Here is a 27155-nt window from a genome sequence, read left to right as displayed (position 1 = left end):
TACTTCCTGTAATTAAGCAGAGGCTTCCTCATCTCAGACAATGTGGCAGCAGAATAGTGAGTAGAATATAAATTATAGTTCAGCTCTTGGGATTAGTGGATTCAACTGTGCAAATAAAAAATATGAATTCACAACATCTGCTAAAGATTTGCATTACAATACTTCTGCACCACCTTACTTAAAGCTGAGATTCCCATTCCATCTTGATAAAGCTATGTAAAACATATTTACTTTAAAAATTGGCAAAAATCACACATTATCTCAGAAATACACTAGCATTGAGCAAACAAGCAGCTCTATTACATCTACAAACATATACATCTGACTCTATCTCAGTAAATGTTTACATTTAGCTCTTGATAGGTAGATCTTCTCCACAGCTAACTACTTCTTCATGCTTGGGCACTCCACCAGCATTCACATGGGGCCATAAAATGCTTCACTGTACACAGAATATATGGACTGCAGAATAAATTTAAATTTCTTTGTTAACCTGCTCATTTGATTCTGTTTAACACAGAGGTGTTGCAGGTGTCGAGTGAAGTGTCTTTTCCTCCTCTACAGACACAGCCATGTGATAACAGGGCATCAAAATCAAAAGTCTTCAACTGAAACACTAAAGAGGGCTGGTACAACATTCCACTTGGTGTCCTGGTGAGATTGCTAATTCACTGGATCTCTGCTTGCCAAGAAAGTACTGCTCAGCTCACTGGGAAATACACCGAGATAGATGGATATTGCAGAAGCAGAAAGTAAAACCAGAGTAAAATGGATATTGTGATAGAAATAGTATTAGATTTGCTGTTCCACCTAGATAATGTTCTGTTTCTTCATTCCTTTTAGGTTTTCTTTTTCTCYTGTGCAACCAGTATTCAGCCAAAGAGGGATGGGAACACACAAAACCCCTCTCACAATATTCACTAGTAGCACTGACAACATTTATTGGTATTATGGGGAAGTATTTTTGGACCTTTTTAAACCATATGATAAAATATGTTCTCTCTGGCATCATTTCTACTTCGGCTCTCTTCTGGGAGCTTTGCTTGTGCCTCTGAGCCCTGYAAGTACTAACAGTCTGGGTAACAGGGATTSTCCTGGATTATGAAATGATCAGACAAACTGCACAAAAGCAACATTTTTCAAGACAGGCTAAGGTTTTTCCCTTTTCATACTGTGACAAAAGTGGACCAGATTCTGCTCTCATTTAGACTGGAGCACAGCTCGAGTAATCCTGCTAAAAGAGATGATGTTAAATTAATGCCACACTAKTCTAAACAAGAAAGCAAAGTAAGATCCAGTAATTAAGAGGCATAAAAGGATTTCATGTGCATGCTTGCACAGGATTTTATGTTTGCTCTCAGGTATCACCAGTATTAACTGCCTACTATTATTCAGCCTGACTAGGAAATCCATCTTTAGGAAGTGTTATCCCAGGTTCCTCTGCTGAAGGCTATATGGTGGAAAGAGTATCAAGATATGGATAAGGAGAAAAAGGGTGCCATGAATATCTGAGCTGAGTGGAAAGAATTTAACAGCTGCAGAGCTGCGGAAAGAAGAAAGAGCAGGAGGGTCACAGTTGTTTTTTGAGTGTGAGGCAGCTGGATAGAATCTATACAAGTCTTATGACCATAAAAAGCAGCACTCAAGAGCAACTTATATTTTTCTAAGCACTGAAAGCATGCAGTTATAATCAATTACGCAATAAATAACAAGGAATTATTTTAAAATTGGACACTAAAATTAATCTGTGTGACAATTTGCATCTTAATCCAATAATTCAAGGTTTCTGCATAGTGCCATGGCTTAAACTAATGTGTTGCATACTTACTTCTTTCAAATATTTATTTTAAATTTATGCTGTTTGTATTAATTAAGAGGTCAGTAACTCTAAGTGCACAAAGCATTTCCTTAGAAGAGTTTCAATGTATAAAGATTAGTTAAAATATTTTAACAGGTTTATTTCTATGGCAGGCATTTAACTGAACTTCTTACTACCACAGATAAATCTGTGTCCATTACCTTTGTCATTATGTGATGTCAGCAAATTCTGAAGTACTCAATAATGATTTTTGCTGGAATCTTAAGGTTCTGAAATAAAGTTCTTAGCTGCTTGTTATAGGCGCATGGAACTCTGTCAGCTTGTGAGATATGGGTCAAGAATTTCCATTATGCTTATTTGTATGCAAATATAATTTTATCTATTTTTATAATCCATGCTTTTAGATGAAATCCAGTGCTGTGGTAGGCATTTTAGTATCTTGGGAAAACTTTTCTCCATGTGTAGAAATAGCACAAGCTTTAAAATTCACAGACGCAAAATATGCATAGTTTTTTATAAGGATTATAAGGGTTATTTAGGGATGYAGCAAACAGTTAAATCTGAAGGATAAGGAATGTCAAGTGCTAGTGGAAACCAGAGGTACCAAAGGTGGCACTTAAATCTAGAAATGAAATAAACATTTTTAAAATTTCACAGATCTTGCAACAAAGAAAACCATAAAAACTGCTGAAACAGTTCAGCCAGAGTAATGCTTGTGTGTGCCCAATAGATTTATGATTGCCTAAGGAATTTAATACAGTTGTATGCACCTAACAGTGGAGGGAGAACAATACCTTGAGATCCTCACTGAAACAGCCTAAAAGCCAGGACATTCTCTATGTGCACAAAACAATGAACTCTCTGCAAGAAGCTTCACTAAGTAAGTTTCATGCATTCTATACTAAATGTAATATACAAAACACTGGAAGATTATTCAGCTTGCACACCAAACATTTGAAAGTTAGAAACCATCAGACTTAACTGACCATGTCATCTTTATTTCCMTGAATCTGGCTATTTAATGACCTAATTACATCCTTCTGCTCAAGGGACCTCTTTTCTTGTCAATCTTGTAGAATTGTTAAGTGTTTGACAGACATGAATAATTCAGCTAACTTCAATAGTTTACACACATTTACACACATTTGTAATTGCTTTAGCAAATGAGGGTTGCATTACAAGATTCTGAAGATGCTCAGCAAATATTGCTGATATTTCTTTTTGCCTTCAAAATACAGCTAGATGCTTTCTAAATAAAATGTGGTGTCTGACTTTCCACTGAAAACTCCAGTCAAAAGAGAAACTATTTTCTCTTATAGGCAGTCATTTGTGCACTGTCAGTAAGCCCTGGAAAAAAACAGCAGCTTTATCATCTTCACAGTCAAACTCTGTGACATGTAACATGAGGACTGATATTTTGTATTCAAAACACTGATTCTGTAGGCAACAGAACTGATGATACCATGGTCTAGCTTCAAAAACTGCACCTGTCTCAACTCCAAAATGTTGTGCTCTGRGTTTATTTTAGAGCCTGTTACAAAGCATTCATTCTTTTCCTTGCCATAGACTGGAGCAATGCTGAGTATTATACCTGCAAAAATGGATAAACTTAAGACAAGTCAGTTGAGTCCCACCCTAAAATGATCACTTTTCTTTAAACCCTATAAATCAGGTCCTGGTTAATTAGGCAAGCCATCATGGGCATATGAAGTTATCTTGCACATTTCTTGTTTTTAAAATATCAGAAAGGACCTAACGGGGAAAATGGAGCAAACAAGACAAACAGATACAAAGAAACAACTCCAAAGGGGGCAAAACAGAACAGTCTATCTACAGTCAGACCATGTGGAAAGAGCTATTTAGTTTTTCCACAATATGACTAGCTGGTAACTCCCACTACACTATCACATTGTGTAAGCAGATTTGAAACGGTCTGTGGACTCTCAGACAGTCCCAAATACCGAGTTACATCTCAAAAATTCCCCAGGGTGATTGACTCCAATTCTAGGCTTGGCAGGGAGAATGTCARAGCATTCTKGGYTCTGGTCAYCTCTTACARTATAATCAACYTCTATCAGTAAACTTTCATGAGGGTTTAGTAATTTAGAGYAACTCTGAGACTGTTGTAAATTATCCTAAACTGGGTTTCCCTACCAGAAAGCTTGGTGAAATTAAAAGGAAAAAAAAAAAAAAAAAAAAAAAAAAAAAAAAAAAAAAAAAAGCTGGGGATAGAAAAAGGGTAGGAAAAGGGAAGAGGGGGCATTCGGAGTGATGGTGTTTAACTTCCCAAATCACCAATACACATGATTAAATACTTTCCTGGAGATGGCTGAACACTTGTCTGCCAATGGGAAGTAGAGAACTGATTCTTTATTTTTAATTTCTTGTTTTCTCTATTCAATTGTCTTTATCTCAAACTACGAGTTTTCTAACTTCTCTCCTAATTCTCTCCCCCACCCCACTGAGGAAGGAATGAGCTGGAAGCCACATGGTGTTGAGCTGCCAGCTGGGGTTAACCAATGGCACTTCTTTATCCAAGTGCTTTATTTGGGGTGCTGGTGGAAGAGAGGCGGAACACGACCCAGCAAGGTGTATTTGTAGTCCAGAATGCCAAAGGTGTCCTGGGCTGCATCAAAAAAAGTGTGACCAGCAGGTCAAGGGAGGTGATCCTGCCCCTCTACTCTGCTCTTGTGATTCCCCATTTGGGCTGTGCCCAGCTCTGGAGTCCCCAGAGGAAGAAGGACATTGACCTGTTGGAGCAAGTCCTGAGGAGGGCAGTGAAGATGGTCTAAGGGCTGGAACACCTATTCTGCAAAAACAGGCTGAGGGAGCTGGGGATGTTCAGCCTGGAGAGAAAAAGGCTCTGGACGGACCTTACTGTGGCCTGCCAGTACCTAAAGGTGGCTACAGGAAAACCAGAGAGGGACTTCTGASAGGGGCAGCTGATGACAGCACAAGGGGGAATGGCTTTAAACTGAAAGAAAGAAGGTTTAAATTAGGTATTAGAATGGAGTTCTTTGCTCTGAGGTTGAAAAGGCACTGGAGCAGKTTACCCAGAGAAGTTGTGGATGCCTTATCCCTGGAAGTGTCCAATGCCAGGTTGGATGTGGCTCTGAGCAACCTGGGCTAGTGGAARGTACCCTCATTCTATGATTCTGTAGTAATTGGCAAAATTGCAAAGGACATAACCATTTTGAAAATCACAGTTTTAAACTTCAAGGATGACCTTCATTCCTCACGGGGAGTTATTCATTACCATGTTTATGAATCTGTGTTTAAAGTGCCCTCAAAACTGATGACTTTAAAATACTTCATTTACTCACCTTTGCTTTCATTCTGAAAATAAAGACAAACAAAAATGATTATCCTCAATCAGAAATAGCACTTCCAGCTCTAGGTCTGAAGCAACCAACTGCACAATGGTGAGACTGCCTTTTGATATAAATTAATATCATTACACCTACTTTAATGAAATATAGCTTTTGTAGCACCAGTCAGATTACTCCTTGCTCTCCTTGCAAAGATTTAAGGTATCATGGCACATATCAATGTAGTGCTCTGTGAGATTACGGATTCTGCACAGCAATAAAGCTGAAAGGGCCAGAGTGATGATGACCCATCACTTTGCAATCTGCTCCGTACATCATTCTCACTAATGCCCTGACTAACTTGCTCATGAGACTCTGAAATGTTCTGCTGACTTTTTAAATTCAAAAATAATATAAAATACTACAGTTTCCCTGCTTTCAAGAGGAAAAAAAAGGGAGAGGGGAAAGAGAGAGAAAAAGAAGTGATACTTCTGAAGAAAAAGGAGTTCACATATACAATTATGAATCACACATATGATTTACAAACATAAACACATCTGTGCAATACACTGCCAGCTAATAGCATGAATTTTATGAAAATATTACAATAGCTATTACAAATGGCCTTAGAGGAAAAGGACAGACATTACTTGACAAAGCAATGATATCAGCATAAACATCTTTCCTGAGAAAAAAGATGTCTCTTCAGAATGATCTGTAAGCCAAGTCAAACGTTTGAAAGAGTTAAGAACAATTTAGTGTTCTGAAGCACTAAAGTTTTGATGTAAAGACCACTCTCAGAGCATTTCAATATCAATGAATGCTGCCCTGACTAGAAGCACAGATTTCAGGATCTGCAGTTCAGTGTAGCTCGAAGAATAAATTAAGAACTTCATCAGAGGAAAACCTGTAATTAGAACAGTCTTTGAACATACTTGTTTCACCCTCACTGCTATGATTACCATAAGAATCCATTCTCATTGTGTTCCATATTCTTCCTTCCTAATATTTCTTATTAAAATGGATGTTTTGCTATCTTTTGAGGTTACTTTAAAACAAAAAATCATCAGAATATTAACTCTTTATTTTCCTTTTTAAAATAAAGCTTTTATGTGGTAATTTAGATTTTTACTGTATTCAGTTTGGAAAGTAAGGTTAGATTATGAAAGGAGGGAGAAGAAAGAGAAAAAGAGGGCAATAGAGGGAAGAAAGGAAAGAAGAAGGAGGAAGAAGATGAGGCAGAGAAGAAGGAAGAAGGGAAAGAGGACAAGGAGGAAGAGAATGCGAAAAAAGAAAGTACGATATTGTATCTCCAAGCCAGCATCAGACAGTTTTAACAGGAGAAATAACTACTTAGAATCTAAGCTTTATGACTGGATAAACCTAGGTAAAAATAAAGATTATATTGGTGCAATTTAAGCCATTTTAAARGATTATTAGAAAGAGTAAATCATATAATTCTAGGGACTTTTCTTGCAAAAATATTGTAAGAAATATCTCAACATATAGCCTTCATGTTCTCCCTCACACTATGACATTTTCTCTGCTCTTCTTTGAGCAGCGACAGAAGGCAGGGTGGGACATCCATGATGGAAACACAAGGGTGAGTTGATAGGATTAAACCCAGGAAAAGACGGTCTAGAAACCTAAGAGACTGGAATGAAATACCAAACACTCAAAAAGTGCAGAAATAAATGCCTGGAACAGCACACGAGAATTTGGCCTTTCTGATTTTTGCCAAAGAMATTCTGCCATTCTCATCTGCTGAGTTAAAGGCTCAGTTTGCTTATCAGTTCCAATAATCCACAGAGGTTATCCTGAGCTTCAGTAGCTCTGAGTGTTTCCTATAAAACAGGGAAAGCTAACACAGAAGCCTCATTTAAGGACCTGTGTCTCCACTCTCAGGCAGTGTCCCAGACACAGGAAATATGGGACATGTGAACCTCAGTTTCTAAGTTAGTAGTGTGTAACAAAGAACTGGGTATATTTCAGCCACTCGGTGAACAATATTAAAGAACAAAGAGAGAGGAAAAATTAACTCTAATTTCCAGTTCAATTTCGAGAACATGAAGTATTTGTAGAGGATGATGGTACCAAAACAAAGTTTTTCAGAGGGAGTGAAACAGAGGATCTTACTGCCTCGTTTTTATCTGAACGTGCCTGAACAGCTGTATTCTTGTACTTTGCTGAGCTCATCTCATGGGTCTTTGATCACTATAATTACTTTTAAAAATTTATATTCCAAATGGCTTTTATATGTCTTCCTTGCGCACCACGTGAGGTGAATGACACAAAAGTCAGCCAGGATCCATTTTATTAATTGATGCAAAGAGATTAGATTCTAGATATAAAGCCTGTATAACGAGACTCTGTTTGTGCCCCAGAGATGTTCTGAGCCCTATTGCTCTGCACTGGAAAGAGAAGACACTTGATACTCACTTTTCTTTTTCCATRGCACTGACGACGAAAACCATAATAAATTACTGTTTATACTAATGTGCTTTCTGTATATCTTACGCGGAATTATCTTAAATTAGATATCATTTAAAATAAGATATCAAATYGCTAATTACTGGAAAGAAACAGTCATCTGCAGACAGTCCTAATTCCATGGCTGTTTTACTGTTTTCTTTCTTCAAGGAATAATGGTATTTGAGGACACTTTACCTGTGTGTACAGTTTGGGCTGTGTCATGATTTTACTTGGTCCGATTTTTTGGTGCTGGGGGGATGGGATYAAGAGACCACAAAGATGGCTCCTGTGAGAAGTTCTAGAAACTGTCTCCTTCTTCTCCAGCAAAAGGAGCCCTACCCCCTGTGTTTCAGAGCCAATCCATCATGGCTCTGAGGGTGATGGACAGGCTGATCATCAGGCCTGGGCCAATTGCACAGGTTGGTAACACCTCTGTGATGACGTATTATCTGGTATTTAAGAAGAATTCAAAACAAGATAGGGGAAGCCGCCATTGTAGCTTTAGGTTGTTAGTATGTAGTTTTAGTATCATGCACTGGGGAAAAACAGAGCAGGAGGGTGAGGAGATGTAAGAAAAAAATGGAGACCGAAGATCAGTAAGGAGAAGATGGGATTGGCTTGCTGTGCTTTTTGCTGTGGTTCTCGAGCATGGAGAAAATAAGTTGTTCTCAAAAAGACTATTTCATCAATGACAGACCTGAATAGGAAAAGAGAGCAACCTTGCTGTGAGGAAAAAAACCTGGCCTTTGAGGACTGGACTAAACAGCCAAAAAGGGGGAAGAGGCTTGGCCCCCCCACGATGTCTGAAGTAAGTGGATGCTTAGAAGAAGCTGTGCTCTGCCAGGAGGTTTGTGATAGTCGGTCTCACACCGCTGAAACAACGCAGTTTGGCCTTGAAGGACATTCTTTCATTTCTCCTACGAGGTAAAGGAATCCTCCCTCGCTATCAGCAGTTACACACTGACTGTTCTTGGGGGAAAAAAAAAAAACCAAACTTCCACAGCTTGGAGCTGTAAGAACGCTTCTCCTATGATGCTGGACAACAACTGTAATGAGTGGTTTGATCTGTGTTAGACTTTCATTCCTGTCCCCTGTGTGTGCGGGAAAACATGGGGGGTGGAGAGGGATGGACCTGGGAAAAAGACGGGTCCTGGAAAAGATAACAGGTGTCTTAAAATGTCCGTTTTTATCTTTCTTCTCCTTGTAAACTTGTCCCCATCTCTGTTTCCCCTCCACAGTGCCGTAGTATTCTTAGTAGTTTGTAGTAATAAATCTATTTTGCAACTTAAGTTATTCAGCCTGTCTGACTATTCTCTGGAGCACATACGTATCTTTCGCTCAATTATGTTATATTATCTGAAAGCCATAAATTTTTGTGTTGATTGGGCTTTGCTCTCCCTTCTCCCTCTCCGGTGGCRGGGAGGGAGGGAACGTCGTGTGTGCAGTGTTTTGGGTTTTTTTTCAGCACAGTCAAAACCACCACAGGCTGAAAACTGGAAACTTTAAACTCTTYGAAGAATTTTTTGTGCCATTGCCTTGACTAAAAAATCAAAGCTAGAATTTAAAAACATAGTCCACTGACAACAATTCTGAAGGTATTAAGCAAAAATATATGGGTAAACTTTCCCGGGAGTGTAAAATGCATGTTATTCAAAGTTTTCTATTTTTAAGATAAGGTAAGAACGGATCCCTGTTTCTCTGCTTAGAGCTCTAGAAATTGTGCCAACACTGAAGGTAAATTCAGCAGAAACAGTGCATCTSGAGTTGACAAATCCACTGAAATCACATATATGATTTCTTAGTGATCCTGTTTTCACAGGATTTAATAGCATCTGACCTTATGAATTCTCGTTTTTATTATATATTCATTGAGAATGAGAATCACAGCTTCCATTTAATAATGAGAATTTCCACAGGATTTCTCTTCTGATCGACAAACTTTGGTGACTAAGGGGTTCACCTCGCAGCTGTCAACTTTTACTTTGATAAGACAGAAGCAGAACCTATCTGAAAGGATAGCAACAGGAATAATGATTAAGCTTTGAAGCCCAGGAAGATAGGCTCTTGCAAAATATGACCTTCCCTTAGCCACTCTCTCTTTAGCCATTGTGGAAGCTCAAATGCARTATGTTAAAGACAATTCATATGAATCTCTAATTAGATTTCCAYAGAAATTTATTCAAATTAATCCAATTAAGAACACACTGATTGCTGATAGAACACTCAGGTTTTCCAACATTCCATCCCTTTGCCACAAAACCCCCTAATTCAAACATTCTGCCTTCTTATTAGCCAGAAAAAAAGCATTTTAATTTTTTAATTAATTACTACTAATAATTTTGACCGATTACCTATATGATAAGGAAGAACCAAAAAAATAAATGCACAAAAGCTGCAGGGAGATCAGGGAGGACWGTAATTCCCTATTTTTGGGAAATTCAGGTTGGGATTAGGGCTACAAATTCTCTTTACAATACTAGAAATATCAGTCTGACAGCAAAGGAAATAAAAATTTGAAAGGTGAAAAACTCTAACTCTATTACTTTCAGATCTGTAAGCCTATTTGGAAATATGAAAAAAATTATTCATCATTCCAATTAATCAATAGGAAGACAAGATCAGAGTTTGTCTGAACAGCCTATAAAACTAATCCACTTAACAAAAATATTGCCAAAACTAATTATCTTGTTTCCAAAAATATCCTGTCCAGTTATCAAGGCAATACAGAGATGTAGCACAGGTGAGAAGTTTTTGGCAAACTTTTAGAAAAGGTAATGCATGATCTCTGAATTCAATATTTCTTTCTTACCTATAGTCTCTTAGTTGAAAAAACATACAGCATTAAGAACTGACCGTGCTTTTAAAATTAAATCTAACAGTATCTTTCTGCTTAAAAATGTCATATTTTCAGTCAATAAAAGAACAAATAATCACACTCTTAAACGATCAAAGAATTATCCAAATACACTGAATAAGAATATAAAGGTTAACTTCTCACGGTAAGTAAAGTGAAAAATTGACATGTTCCTCTGTACAAAGGAAGATAATTGCAGTGTAAAATGCTGGGTGGCAAGGAAGCAAAGATCKACCAGAAATCACAGTAAGGATTTAAAGGATAAAATATTATAGCACTGTGCTCATGTAATAGTAGCTGAAAGGCCCAGTTCAGTTATGCAGAAATGGCTTTATAGAACTTGCCCATACAATGTCAGCACATGAAAGCTTTTCCAAATCTCCCATTATGTGCATCTCCTTAACCAGCCTGCCCAGCTTGATTCACACTGGAGGGTGAATATTGCGGAAGGACAGAGATGGTTTGCTTATGAAACAGATAGAATTGTAAACTTCTACACTCCTACTTTTTGAATATATACAGAGAGAAAAATTTTCTGCCCAAGCAGTAAYTTAACATCCACAACTTCTTCCAAGAAGACAACGGGAAGTTGTGTGTAATCAGCTTGTATTCCCATGCTGTTTTTCAGAAGTGGAACAATACAAAGGCCACGTTGTGAGTGGTTGATGTGTCAATCAAGGAGTAGAACACGCAGAGAGAGAAGAAACTTGTGTTGAGTGCATGATGCTGCTAAACAAATACCTCTTAAACAAGACAGTCCTCTTTCTTTCCTGAAACTTTTGAGAATGTAAGTGACCCAAAATCCCATTACTGAACTGGGAATGGGGAACGAGTCTGCCATCAGATGGAAGCAGACCTTTTTGTCTTTTCACAYTAATTCAGTATTTCTTACCATTTCTAACAATATTAATAAAAATGGACTTGTTTTATAAGCATTAGTAACTCATGGCCATGCATAAACAAAGCCTAATCTATGAAATACAAATAACAAACCCATGACACCTATACCTAAGAACCTGAAAAATTAGACTGTTTCTCCTTCTCCTTTTTAATGTCCTGCAGACAATATGCAATATTTCGTAGTTTTAAAATAATACAAATATCATAAATAGTTAAAAAGAGCTTTTATGATGTCATACCTGTAAAACTTAATGTTTCTTATTATATTTATATATATTTCTACATAGCAATATAAATTTTATAAATTTGTAAATTTATTAATATATTTCTAAATTTCATGATTCCTTCAAATAAAAAAATAACAGGCCTACACCCCTTGTTGACAGACAAGATTTTCTCTGAAAAAAGTCTGAAAGAWTCATAGGCAAAACAGCATTGCAAGCACCATCAGAAGATAACAGAAGGCTTTGTACTGCAGGTAAGAAGAAAGGTTTTATGAAACTTGAAAGAATTTACCTTGACAAGAAGTCTGTGAAAGAGAGACGTATTGGATACCCATGTCGTATAATTTTGACCATGTCTAGGACACCAATATACTGCAGCTGAGCAGACACATAAAAATTATCAAAAGTATCGGGCAACTTGGAGTTATTAGGCTTTATACAGTGAATGGAATGTGGTGTGCAATTCTGCAGCTTCCCAATAATGTCTGCAAGTGATTTCTGGGGAAAAAGCAAAAAACCAAACAGTTATCATTCATTCTTGTCCAGCAAAGACTATTTTTCAACAACATGCTCTTCCTAACTTTTCAACACCATTTTCTCAAAAGGGTTGACCAGGTCATGCAAGTGGCTTTCTCAMAGGTAAGATTTTTCTTTCTTTCATTGCATTTGTAGAGGGTAATCCTGCCTTTAAAATGTCTGGGGATTTTTTTGCAAATTTTTGTCCATGAGATGTTCACTGACCCTGAGCTGTATCGCCACAGTGGTTGGGCCCCCTCGTTCCAGTCTCTGAAGAAATGAGGATGTTCCTTTCTTTTTCAGCAGCTGTGGAAGAGAAAAAYACACATACAACACTTTTATCTCAAGATGGGCAGGTCACCTTTATTGTCATTGTTACAATTTACTAATGAAGACAAACATTTATACAAGCACTGTGTCACACACAAGGATTTGAGTTTCAGAAAGAAAAGGCAAAGTGGATAAATATCCTCGAGTACTTAAAGAGTCATGATTGGCAAGTAATTTTCAATTTCAAAAGCAGTTACACAGATTATAAAGACAATATACCTTCTAAAAGTAACAGGGCAAATCAATATGTTTTGGAACTCTATTGCAGAAGCAGGTCTTGAGCAGTTAGAATCCCACAGAGTCTGCCTAGAAGCAGCATAATTCTGTAACTCTGTAAGAAGATGCCTTGTGCCTTTGGCAGAAGTTTAAGTGAGTAAAAGTAAGAGTGCAGATAATTTAAAAAAATCTTGACAGCAAAACACTTATATAAATACTTGAAAAACTCTTCTCCTTTCTTCTTGCACATGTGAATGCAGTTAAACTTTTCTTTTTAACACATTTTCACCCATTAGAGACATAAATTATCAATAGCTTCCTATCTCATTAGAAGTAATATTATCCCATACATCAGAATTGGGAGTGGAGAATGAATTCATTTTTAYTGTTCTACTTCCTCTCTTTGAAACAAGAAGGGCAGTGATAATACTAAAAGGACTCCTAGAATTTAGGGACTTTTGTTAAGCTTTCTATAGAAAGACTGGCAAAATTATTGCATTCCATGATTTGGCCAAGGTGTGAGATTTAAACCTCCTTATCAATGAAAGCCTTTTCACCTCTGACTTTTCCACTGCCTTTCTTCAGTTCACTTACCCCATAAAAATCCCTTTCTATTGAGTCAGCATGTTCTGGCCTACYCCTTTTTCCAGTTTTATCCAAAAAGTTACATTTTCTCAGCTTGGCCCACTGAAGCCAAGTGCCATTAAAAATACTGTAGTGCAAGCAATTCTCAACTCACCATGCTAAACTTTGGAGCTCTTTTTTTATTTCACTTAGTAGGATGCAATAAGATTTTAAAGGCAAATTCATCCTCAGCCTCAAAACCAAAAAGTAAGAGATCTGCTTGTTCCAGTTTTTCTCATAAAAAAGAACCACTAGCATATGCCAATGACATTTTTCAGTTAAAGTTTACAAAACAATCGAGGAAAATAACCGAAATAGAATTTTTTCCACCTTATAGATAATGCTGTCACCCCTTCCTCTCAATATTTAAATCCCTAGTTCAAGGTTGTTTCCTGAGTTAGTGGGAGACCCAGGAACACTTTAGACACTTAAATTCCTGCCTGCTGTCCTGTGTTACATCGTCTTCCAGTGGGAAAGAAATATTTGTTTCAGAATGAGAGAGAGAAAGCAAAGGAAAAAAAGGCAAATACAATAAATAAATTTAATTCAAACTGTCCAAACTTGGACCTCTTCAATCTTCACCTATGGGCTAAGGCAAAAGGCCTCTCACTAAAGATTTGCCTCTATATTACCATCTAACATACAGCTTTACATTGGAATATTTTGTATCTCTAATCTACAGATTCCTAAATTTCTGCTGCAGTCCTGCAGTGTAGCGCAGTACCTTTCTCAAATGTGACCAGCTTTCATCTACAGACTGTGCAGTGTTTTGTTTCACCTGCACAGCGTTYTCAAAGCCTATGTTTGAGAAGCCAAGCCATCCTTGTCTCTGGACAGATGAAGGATGAAGTTCTTCCCACCTTCCAGCTAATGCCTGAAGATTGACAGCATTCTCACTGAATCTGAAATTTCTGACTTCTGATATAACGCTYCCCAAAGGAACTGAATACGTCTTCTGTCTCTCAACAGAATTAACTCCAGGTCAAAAGCTATGCTTGGCAGGTCAAAACCAGCATAATTTCAGAGATCCCAACTGTGCAGTGTTTGGCCCTGGTTTGATTTGGCTTCTAACKTAGATGTATTTTTCACACTTCATGCCATGTTTGGGACTAGGATATTTTTCACATCCTTAGGAAGCCTCCTCTAGGAAGCTGTCACTACAGTAGAAAGGCACCTAAAGGCACCTTGTAATGCCTCAGCTGTTTGCTAAATATAGCCTTAAACCAACAWCATTCACTTCAATTTAAGTTTTTCCACTGAGATTACTGACAAGAACAGTAGTCAGGAATTATGCTGCTATCAGCAGGGGGACTATAAGGAAAGTCCCACTGCAATTCTATGGATGTACAAAGCCTTCCACAATGACACATGAGAGCAGGCTTCTTAATCCCATGACAGAATCAATTTTATGCAGCTGTAAACCAAAAATAGAGTTGTAAGATTAGAGAAGCCTGGTGAGGCAGCTGATGTATTGTGAGAAGTGTGTGCTTCYTTTCCAGAAGGATGAATTCCAAAGCTCTTTCATGAATTAACTCAGTAAATCAYATTGTTTCTCTTCAAGAGAGATGTTCCATGTGACATGAACAATTAATTTTCTGAAAATCTTGAAAGTGTCCCTCCTGCTCCCTTCTCTTTTTTGTTTGTGTTTGTGGTTTGTTGGTGTTTGGGTTTTTCTTTTAACTTTTTTGCCTGACTTAGCTAACAGGAAAAGAGACAAGTTCAGAAATGAGGAATGTTTGATTTGATTTAGGGAAATCTACATATTTACCATTTAAAATAAATTTASATATTGACCATTTAAAATAACAGTGTCAGTCAAAACTTACGTTTTGATTTTCATACAAAACCAYACAAAACTGGATTTAACACACCAGAACTCTTCTCATGTTGACATAATAAGGACATTAATATTTTAATTTTGCATTTCCTATATCCTAATTAACTCAACTATTCTTCATACAGTCATTCAAGGAGACAAAAAAAAAAAGTGTTCCTATACAGCCAAAAATTAATAACATGGCATTMGTTGCTAATAAGCCCTGGAACCAGGAAATCATGGAATAATTCAGGTTTGAAGGACCTTATCATCTTGTCTAACCTGCTGCTCTGAGTCCAAGAAAGAGATTCTTGAACCAGAATTATTAGTGTTCATAAATTAGAGCCTTTTCTCACTTTTGCTGCTTTAGTGTTGATAAGAAGTACTAAAATATTTTAATATCTTAATGACTGAGAGAATGAAGCAGAGAACAAGATGACTTCAGAAATGACAAAATAACAGAAAAATCTTCAAGAAGCAAAGAGCAGAAAGAATCCTAAATTCCTACCTTGCTGAGTTCAATATACTTCTTTGCTCCTCCACTTGCACAGGTTACAGATGTTTTTTTATTGAGCAAAGCTGCTTTACACCCTTTGATTTTAAGGGAATGATATGGAGGAACAAGTGATCCAGTCTGTGTCAGTTTGGACTGGAACAATTGATTGATGACTAYGTTTTCACTAGCTGGAAATAAAAACACAAAGAAATGCATGAAGACAAAGTATAAATTAGAAAATATGTACATTAAATTTGTCAGTTAAAAGACATACAGTAGGAGAGAATTAATTAAGTAAAATTAAATCAAAYGGACAAACCAAAAAAATTATCATTATTGAAGCTATCAAAAAACATTCAATATCTGAAAATAGTAACACTAYTTTAAAACATATTCAGGTTCTGTGCTGAACAGAGGGCATAAACCAGAACTTTTCACACTGATCTGTCTAAACTTAATTACTTACAGGATCATCACCTCTAAATTTTGTTCCATTACTGACTCCCAATTTATCCATCTATTAAAGTAATGTAAGAGATGAGTTCTGCACAATTTCCTAACATGTAGTATTTAGAAACAATCAAGACACTTGACAGAAACAAATTATAGGCACTTATTGCCCTAAAGAATTGTGCATACAGAAAATAAGAACAGGGATTAAAAAAAAAGGCAAGGTGAAGGACAGAACTGTGGAAAATTTGGTTTCTTTACGTCCAGATGGCACTTAAAAACATTTACAGAAAATAAAAGACAAATCCATACATATGTATTATTAATTTTACAAAATAAACACACATTTAAGAAGTCCTTTTAAACAAAAAAAAAAGTCTGAATTTTAAGACAGATAGTATACTTTATCCTAATTTCAGTCTAATTATCCTTTTTGAATTTATGGTCACAGGGTTTTTAAGATAAACATAATAATTACATCCTTCTTGTAGTGCCACAGCACCAGTAGGCATTAAGAGCCTGCTGTGTGATACATCCTTAACCAATTCTTGTTAGATTTCTTTGGAAAATTAGCAAACTGGCATTATGATCACACCCATCATATGAATAAACAAACAAAAACCCCAGAAAGATGAATGGGATAAGCACCATCAATAACACTTTCGCATAGCAGGTAAAAGTCTTCATTTTTCTCTTTAATAAGTGTTTAAAGATTTCTTACTATATGCTTAGATGCAATAGATTTGTTTCCCTTTTTCTGTGGAAATTACTATTCCTTACTTAACAAGAATATTAAAATTAGGAGGAAATTAYTGAAGTAAATAATTGAAATTATTTCATCACAGTCAATGAGCATGACATCCATATTCTTAAAATGTAGTAAGTAGGGTTAGGAAAGCCATAAAAATTACGTATTTCACATTCAAACAGATACATCCTGTGTCACAAGTCTCTTCTGTTAATTTTCAGGCAGGTATGTTCCACATTTTTACACACATATACTAATTACTTTAATGTTATTTAGTTAAAARTTTTCATTAAGGAATCAAAATTAAATGAAAATCAGAGGAAGCATGCATTAAAGTTATACACCKACACAACTTATGAAACTGACCCTAAAGGAAATATATCACTGACAATCAACAGGTTTCAAGCCTAAGTAATTTAAAAAAAGTGGATACTTAACCCTTTAATGACTTACRTGTTTGTAAATATTATGCTCACAGAATTTTTGCATTACTTATCATTATTTTTACTCCTCCGTTATAGATATACTCACTCTTATMATACTAAACTTTTCATATCCAATCCAATCCTGCTTTCTTCCCTTTTAGTTTGCAGTTGCATAGCTGATTACACAAAAAAGCAGTGAAAGTGCAGAAAAAAGATTATGTGAAAATTCAAAATAATGCTCTCTCTCGTCAAACATACTGGAAGCTGTCATACTTTCTTAGACTCTGGCAGATTATCATGTGTATTCCAAGTAGTGAGAACTSTAATAACTCTAAAACTGCAATTGATAGGCTTATGTTCAAGATAATTWCTTTCACTTCTTTCTTCATTCTGAATGTATACTTTTTTGTTTACATTCAGAAATTTACATTCACATTTGTTTATATTTATCGTTTAAAATGCAATTATTTTAAATTATTTTATTAGGGAGCTTGGCTAATTTTATAGTAAAATTGCTAAAATGCAACACATTTTAACAGTAGGCCACKATTTCTAAGGAATGCAATATAAGTATACAAATACATTAAGTAAAAGACACTACAGTAGTTGGAGAGAAGAGAAATGACACCTCAGGGTGCACTGGCATTTCTCTGAGGAAAACGTTTTGTTTTCCTTCACAGAAAGGGGAAATGATACAGGTTTTCATTAAACTATTTATGATTAATTATGGACACATTATTATTATTATTATTATTATTATTATTATTATTATTATTATTATTATTATTATTATTATTATTAACAATTATAAAATATGCACTTGGAAAGGCATTTAATTTTGCATTTCAATGGAAATTTATCCCTATTCACTGAAAAAACATAAGAAGGTCCACAAGTTACTGCTTTTAGAAAGGTACTCAAGCAGTGGAGCACATCCCACTGAAACCTCTGTGATTTTGGAGCCTAATTTCCTTTCCCTATATGCTGATATTATTTTTGCTTTAATTGATACTCACTGCCTTCTGTAAGTCATTCTCACTTCATGCTACACCTTCTTATTCTTTACATCACATCATATGATAAAGATGTTTTATGTTTATGAATCTAAAAGCTTTTAAATTAGAGCAAATTTCAAACAATACTGTACATACACACTTCATAAAGATGAGGATGACTTTTTTTTTTTTACTGGAAATAAAATATATATAATTGTYTCCTAAAACTAAAATGAAAATTAAAATCTAGTCATGATATCTTGATTTCTAATGACAGTAATCACAAAAGCATTTACTTACTTTTCATTACAAATATGAGATTTTGTGATAGGGAATCTTTATTTTTTTCTATCGCACCAGCAATTTCATATGTAACCTATAATAAAATATTGTGACATCATTAGTAATGACCAAYGCATCTTTTAAAAATCTTACAGCAGTAGAAATGAAGCTATGGCTTTTTCCACTCAACAGTTAAAGGCTGGCACCAGGTAGCATCTTTTGGTGTTTTCTAAGTTCTGACAATACTGAACAGAAGAACTGGTTGCTGAACATTACGTGCCTGTGCAACTATACAGGAATTTCATCGGACTGACTTTAAAACATTTCCASAACGCGAGACTTTGAATCAAGTATGTACTGTAAAGCAGGAGACAGCGACCTAAACATCATGYTCCCTGTAGGATGAGCAAGTCACTCCCAGATCACAGATCTCCTCATCCATGGGAAACTGTCCCCACTAACCAGGACAAAGCAAYCTCAATCCCAGCTCACACTCAGGATAAATTCCAACCATTAATATGCCCTCTGGAGGCGAGTTCAGCCTGTAGGTTATACACAAATCCTATGTATCTTTCTAATAACTATCTATGCCCATAAGGATTTTGGGTCATCTCAGTTGCCTGATGTCACTAATTCAAGAATGACACTTGAGTTGTCCCTGCAACTGACCGCAGATAAACTCTAACACATGTGGTAGGCATTCTAAGAACTGAGCAAAATCTAAGGCTCTAGCCAGAGTTCCTGAGGGTACATCCAAAATGAAGAAATACGACCAAATGTCTTTTTTACATTGAGCTCATCCCTGAAGACACTGAGTACTAAGTAAGAAAGGAGCACTAAGACAAGAAAGCAGTCACAGATCTCAGCTGGCTTTTTGTTGGTTTTGTTTTGTTTTTTTTTTTTTTTTTACTTTGTATGGGGACAGAAGGAAAACAACTAGTTAATTCACGCATTTAGACACAGGCAGCTCTGTCTTGCACACTAGTATAACCCAATGGGAATTTTTAGGTTTAAAAGAAAGAAAATTATAGATTGCAGTACCTGCAGGATTAGGCAGGTACTTAATAGGAACTTAGAATACAGTTCGGTTTCATTTACCTTGGGACCATGTTTCTATCTAAAGCCTTCTTTAATTTTTTTGTGTTGGATCTATATCCTAAACCCCTTAGGTATTTGGGGAAATTTTATCCTTGCACATTTAATAAAGCTGTAAATATATAATTAAGATTAGTAATACTAATCAGTGCATTAATTTTCCATTGGGTCATTTGACAATTATGCAATGCTATCTCGCTCACAAAAGAAATTATATGGCTTGGATGTGTATGATCTGTTAGAGTGAGTAATTGTCAAATGATGTAATTACTATGGGGTCTGACATGAAAAAGGTATAACAAGAGAATTATGGCCTTTTTCCATGACAGATGCAATGTTATGTATTTTCTAATTGCATTTCCTAAGAACATACAGCACAGTTAGCAACCAATTAGAATAGTTTAAGTATACTATTAAATGCTTTTAGTGTACTCAGCATAAATGTTGTACCATACTAGTCATAAAAGGTAATTAACAGAACTTATATGACAAATCCATAATGCCAGTTCCTAATTGAGTGTCTTGGGCTTTGACTAAATTAGAAGAAGAGAATTAACATTGGTGGGAAGAGTAGGTAAATATATCAGTGGGAGATACTATATGATGTTAAAGTGACTAGATTGAAACAGAGAMGCTTCACTATTGATGCTGGTATAATACATCAAAAACTTCTAGAATTATGTTCATAAGACATATTTCATGTCACATAAAATTGATAAAAGTTAGGAGGATTCCCTTTTATGAAGAAATTGATAACACTCTTTACAATTTTCCCACAGACTTGGTAAATTAATTCACTGCCTAAAGACATGAAAACTGACTCAATGAAATGACACTCTAGGGTTCTATAGTCATTCCCAGTCCCACAAAATAGAAAAATAAATAAGTCCTCTTCTAGCTGCCAATTTTGCTAGTTTGATCCTGTCCTCATCAGAGATGCCAACTACATGCCACCAAAACCACACTTATTTCCCTCAGTTTTCTTCCATTTGGGTTTCTAAAATAAACCTGGCCCAAAGTCTGCACTGGCTGGCACTCAAGCACAGTGGATAGTTATTCTGGAGAGACAAAAAACAAACAAATATGGTGTGCTTTAGACAGCAAATGTGGACTTGCTTAGGTCATGGGTATTATAAAACATAGTCCTTATTCTCACTTCAATTTATTGCAGTTGTTTGCTTTATCTTGCTTTACATGATGAACTTTTTGGGGTAGACACAAACCCATGTACACAAACCTATGTGTCTGTGTTAGCCAAGGAAAGAAGACCTTTATGTACTATTTGAATAGATGAAATATTTTTATTAAACAAAACAAAACAAAAAGAAAGTCCCTCAAAAAACCCAAACACAAAACCACGAAAAAAGGAAAATGCTGTGCCGTTCTTGTTTGACTCACATTTTCTCCTCAAATCTCTGTTTCCAGCAACTTTTAAGACTCTGTGTCAGGAAGTTTCTCTAGTTACTAAGTATGATAAAAMCCCCTTAATTTTATTAGTTTTGAACATGTTTTCTGGTTGGTTAAGTTAGCATAGCTGGTTTTAATATTCTCAGATACAAGAAGAGCGAAAAAAAACACCCAGAAAACAGGACACTCACAAGATGRACACAGAGCTAACTTTGGGAATGCATATTCCTCTTACAGATTCTTGCCTCTTTGCTTCATTATCTTCATGCTAGAAAATCAGCAGACTGTACATATTTTCTTCTGAACTAAAGTATCCTCTCTCACATCACCTCACTTGGGAAGGGGATTTTCTCCAAGTTTATTGGATAACCCAATACACTGTATCAACAGGACCACCTTTACACATAACTTTTGTCAATTTCTTAAAATACTCCTTTTTTTTTTGATAAATAATTTTCATATCTTGTGATAGGCCAAAAGAGCCCACAGTTAATGGCAGATTTCACTGGAACCCTGAAACAAGCTAGGAAACTGCCACCTGGAATATTAAGAGCAACTTGGCTGCATTCATGGTTAAAAATGAAAATTTTACTATTTTAATACCAAAATATGAGTCAGAAACACATAGTTTTGCCTGTGCTGTAAATCAGGTCATGTAGTAAAAGAGAAATTTTTGAGAACATGTCCAAGGACAATTTAGTGCACAGAGAGACACTTGTACTTGTTCGTTTTCTGCCAGTACTTAAACGTGAGTGATGTGCTTGCCCGTGTCATTTTTTAAGGATCACTGGGTTTATCAATTTCCCAAAACAAGCCTTGTCAAGCAATGAGTGAACTAAATAATTTTAGAGTCTGTAAAGTCTTATTCTAACACTGTGGTATAACAGCATTTTGAAACAAGAAAGTATTTAGAAACAAAATAGAAGGATGGGAGGAAGTGTTTTCTCATTTTCTCCTGTAAATTAAAGTTCCAAATCAAGAGTATTTGAAGAAGGAAAGAAAGAAAGAAAAAAAAAAGGGAGAAAAAGCACGACTCCCTTGCCAGCATGAAAACCAGAATCTCTGTCAAGGAGCCTTTATAGGTCTTGGTACATCTTAGCCTAGATTGATTTGATTGTTGTGTCTGGGGATTSAGCCTGGGGAAAAAAATACAGAAAATGAAGGCATCCTTATTGATTAATCCATCTCCTTTTGTCTTTTGATTTAGAGGTTCAGTTTCAGAGTCTGCCTGGGATAYACAAGGCATTTCAGAGAAGACTGCCTTGGTGCAGGTGAGCTGACAGCTGAGASGTATTTTTTATATGCTTAGCTGAGAAATGAGACACTGATCTGCACTTAAAGGACATTTTGTGCACTGATTTATAGAGCAAAGAAGTTGGTCTTTAGGTGTGATTGGTTTATTACAGTATGGTGAGGCAAACACTGACAAGGGGCTTATCTAATTTGTAAATTCAAGTTTAATTTAGACTGCAGAAATCTTAAATTATGATAGTGTATTAATCAGATTACATGAACGATGGGGCAAATAACTCATTATCTCAAATACTGGTATGTTAAATATCACTATTAGGTAAAGGTGCACTTCTTGGTACTATGCTAAAACAATATATTTCTGATTTCCTTATTGATACGTTAATTCTTCTATAAAATTTTAAGAAATTAAGAACTCTGAGTCCTTGAGAAAGTTCAGTGATGAGAATGTTATTCTTCAAAAAACATGGCTATCAATATGCCCAACAGSTCAGAGATATAATTCAGGTGAAGCRCCTCCTTAAGTGAGAGCACACAATGTAAATATTAACGTTACCAATGGAAGAACCTAGAAATTCAATATTACAGATTCTCAGGATAGTTTCAGCTGATGCACCCATGAAACTTTGCTACCTCAAGGCGAGCTTGCAAAGTGTTGTGTGTGCCTCTTCCCCCACAGTCTCTGTGAGAAATATCTCAGGATACCCAGATTCATATTAGGCATYAGCAATGAAGCGATGCTCAGATGAGCATAATTTTTCTGCAAGAAATCAGACTGACAGTGCTCAGAGAAAAGTGTTAAACAACCTTCAGATAAAGCCTTTCACTAGGATTATTTTTTTTTTAAATTATAAAACACCTAAATCACTCTCTTCTACCTTCTGCCTGAACAAAACAGATAAGCTTTTTGTCTTACAGCACTCAGATACCAAGACATTAAATAGCTCTTAGAAAAGACTCATAATGTGTCAAGGCATTGTAGGATTCTGCTCAGCTGTAAAATTAAATCTGGGAGATAAARTAAAATACTTGATATGATAAAGTACTAATGCTCGCAGTGGCCTTTGCTAAGCATGTGTTCATGTGTGTTCACAAGCAATTTATCATATTGCCCATGCAGAAAAGGACAGATTTAATCTTGTCCAGGCATAATAGCAAAATTCAAGAGAAATGAAGGAAAATTCATTCTCTCTCTTCTGCTGGATCCTTCTGTCACATTTGTGTAAAACAATATTCACTCTCAGATTCAACTAAAATATCTGACCCCTGTGTTGATTTCTTCCACCTGCAGAAGTTAAATTGTGCATATTGTTTCCTCTTCCCTCCAAAATAGTTAAGAAAATAAGAAAAAATCCAAGGTCTCTCAGAATGGTATCATACATGCAAATTTTCTTTAAAGTATTGATTCAGCCAGAAAATCAAGAATGAATTCCAAGTTATTTGGATTTTTTTCCCCTAATATGTTATTTTGAGCTTCATGCGTGTTCATCTCACTTCAATCACGTGCTTTCTTTCTTTTACTTCTGACCCATTCTCTCTCCTCTTTTTCTCTGCTTTTTCTGGAATGGTCTAATGCTCATTGTACTTGGATCAATAATACGGCCTGTTCAGACTTAGGAAAAGTTGCTGAGCATGAAACTTRAGGGAATGGGCAATACCTCCCAATTCATGACACAATCAATCGAAAAGACTTGATAGTGTAAGAAAAGGTAATTTTTCTATTAGCATCCTGACACAAAATTTCAGAAAATATGAACATATTAGAGGCCTTTAAAACTGCATGGACACTTCTGTATCAGTTGTAATTATCTCACARTATAAAGCTAGATATATCACTTTTGTTCACAAAAAGTTGTCTGTCAATCTCAAATACACAAAAATAGGTCTTTTCAGTAAGGAAGTAATTTTTAAAACTGCATTTTCTAGTTTAACTGTACTTCTGAGTTTCTAAAATAACTACTGCAAGTGTCTGAGTAAAGAAAYGAACCCAATTCATTCCTGACATTGACCTACATCCACACACTACTGAGGAAAAGGAGCCCAAATTACAAAGGTCGTAAGAGGTTCATACCAGGGCCAACATAGAATATTAGCTTTTTTTTTTTTCCTCAAGATGAGTCAGAGTAGCAGCTCTTTTAACACTGGCTGTGAACTACACTGCAGTTACAACTTTTGTTACCTAGAGAAATCAGGATATCTGCCTTCATGTTCTAACACAGAGCCTGCTGCATTCAGTGTGACTTCCTCCTMACCTGAACATAAATGTTTAATGCTAGAAGCAAAGATTTCCATGTCTGATTACCTGTCACAATTTACTGGTAATGCCTTCTCTACTCTGGGTCTGATTCATCTTTCAGTTATACTCAYGTAAATAATGAGAAGCTTTACCAAGTTAAAGGAGTAAAAATCAGTGAAAGACTGGGATAAGTGAGAATAAAAGGAAGGGCTCTTGTTTTAAATTTGGAGATGTCTGAAAGCAATGATGCAGGGTAAGATTGCTTTATACTTCACTTACTTTAGACCCATTTAATTTATGTCACACTATAAAAAATGGGTCTCAAAACCTGCCAAATTATATTGTTACTTTATATACGAAATTCTTATTTTTGAGTGCAAATAAATCCTAACATATTAAAAGCCTCATCCTTTAACCATCTTCATAAAGCATGTATCATCAATGACTTCTAAAAAAAGCTACTCAATGTGGTAATAGCACAATCTAAAGAACAGCRTCAGCAGTTTTAAAATCTGAGTTTTTCATATGCAGGCTCTCAACATATGAATACATACTAGTCTCAGAATAAAATCAATTTGTGTAATTTAGTACAGTCATACTATCATCCGAGTTTATATAAATAACACATCATGATTCAATRGGAATTTCAATCTGTGATAGCTAGGTAACAGTTCCACAAGATACCAAAAATGCAAGTGTCATTAAGGATTTAGCTCAATGACTGTTAAAGCAAGGGAATTAAAGCATTCGCAAGAGGACTTCTCTGTTTTGGCARGGCCAAGCATTTTACTGTTGCAAAGGATGCAAAGAACAACCTGACTGGAATAGCTCCTTGGCCAATGTAAATCAAAGGATCTCCACTGACTTCAAAAGAATGTGTGGATTTACATTACTTGGAGAGCTGTCTATTTGTTCATGCTTTTAGATTAAATGTCATTACTATTATTAGGAAAAGGTCAAACCAAGTGTCTATGTTATAAAACAAAAATCTAAACAACCACGCAAGGCTAAAATGCATGTTAATGAAAAGTGTTCTCTTTACCACTCACAGTTTAACTTTCAGAACCAGGCACCTGAAATATTGGTCTTAACAAATCTTCTGAATGCTTCTTCAGAGAATAAAACAAACATTTCCTTAAGTTTGATGAAATGTGCTTATTATTCTGGTTGAGATTTTAATGTAGATACCTTGATGCTTCCATGTCAGATTTTGGGGTGTGGAACCTTTTTGAACTCTAATGATAAATTTGTATAAACAGAACTGCACTAAAAATTACTTATGTAACAARTATAAAAAAGTGTATAAATTAAATTGTACATCTGAAGTTCACGATCAGTTCTTTATTCCATTACTTGAAGTCCCAGTAAGTTTCACARAATCTGGGTTGTACTATTATCTAACCACTGTGTGCCCGCATTCCCAGTGAGAAGTCCCAGTAGTGGAAGTATTCAAACCACTTATCTTTGGCAAATAATTTGAGTCTAAGTAGAAGGTCTTGTGATGACAGAAGAGCCTACAGGGAGTTATTCAGAGTATTTGGGTTAGGAATGTAAGCACTACACAAATAGTCCATTCCATAATGTCCACATTTCTACCACTGGGCAGGAACAAATTTGCTTGCGTCAAAACACAACTCAAGACTTCCATCAGCTTCATTTCCAAATGGGGAGCCACAAAATAGATCTGTCCCCATTTATACTGCTGTCAGGTTATCAAAAAAAAATTACTATCCCTTTAAACACATACCTAATTTGCTTACTTTGAGTTGTGGATGGCTGTGGRGACAAAGTAAAACTGATGTATTGGAAAGGAAAGGGTAAGAAGCCCATTTAAAAGAACTGATTACACTTTTCCTGTGACCACTGCAGGCAGGGGAATAAAAAATAATTAATCTAATTTTACAGTCATATTGAAAGACATTTAGCATGTCCTGGGGTTTTGTCAGAAAGAAAACCATTATGATACTTACAAAAACAGTGGAGGTTTTGTTTTTGATATTTTTTACCAGATTCATGGTGCTAACCCAGGTATCTACATATATACCAGAGGAGCTACAGGGAACCTGTAATGTTCTGGAACCACATCTGTATGCAAAGTGAAGCCAACTAAAATGGCATTAAACATTTATGCTGCAAGATCTGAATCACTCCCTTCTACATGAAATGCTTACAACCAAAACAAAATTCAGGAGCCAGAATTAGGTAGCCTGCATCCTGCATGCTGTGATATAAGCTGTACATTTCCTACAACGAGATATGGCTTTGAGATTCTAAGTTGTCCTTTGAAATTTTACCACTTGACAGTGAAATCCTATTTATAGCCAGGACTTGGAGAAGCCASGTAAAATTTTGGTTTGTTTACTTTTTTCATTAACTGCATGTAAATTATATTCAAACAACTTACCCTCCCAGCATAATGCATAACAGTGAAAGTGGAGCCCAGATCCTTTGGGGCAAGGTTACCATTTCCATCTTTTGTGGAGGAATATACTGTGTTTGTGTCTGATGTATCCAGGTAAGACTGAATGCGTTTAGAAAGACTCTGTTCCACTGACCAAGCAGATTGGCTTTCTTCATCCAGCATTGACAAAAAGCCTGATGGTTTCTGAAATGAAAAATAGACTTTTCTCATTTTTATACAGGAGCAACAGAATTTCAATTGTTCCTTGTAGAGTAACACAGCTTTTAATT

General features: G+C 36.0%; 1 protein-coding gene across 1 annotated transcript in view; it reads right to left on the bottom strand.

The window, feature by feature from the left end:
* Positions 1–27155, bottom strand: part of MYO16 (myosin XVI) — a 252767-nt gene that overhangs the window by 69227 nt on the left and 156385 nt on the right. Inside the window, exons 22-26 of the mRNA XM_057390020.1 lie at positions 26869–27069; positions 18494–18569; positions 15588–15763; positions 12319–12399; positions 11870–12075 (exon numbers count right to left, since the gene is read on the bottom strand). Coding sequence (XP_057246003.1) covers positions 11870–12075; positions 12319–12399; positions 15588–15763; positions 18494–18569; positions 26869–27069 — 740 coding nt within the window. The remainder of the gene's footprint in view (positions 1–11869; positions 12076–12318; positions 12400–15587; positions 15764–18493; positions 18570–26868; positions 27070–27155) is intronic.

This window comes from Malurus melanocephalus, unplaced genomic scaffold, assembly GCF_030028575.1.
Source record: "Malurus melanocephalus ecotype Western Australia unplaced genomic scaffold, MMel_1.1 scaffold_1, whole genome shotgun sequence".
In the NCBI taxonomy this organism is placed as follows: domain Eukaryota; kingdom Metazoa; phylum Chordata; class Aves; order Passeriformes; family Maluridae; genus Malurus; species Malurus melanocephalus.
The sequence above is the reverse complement of the archived record's forward strand: the minus strand, read 5'-3'. Positions and strand labels throughout refer to the sequence as shown.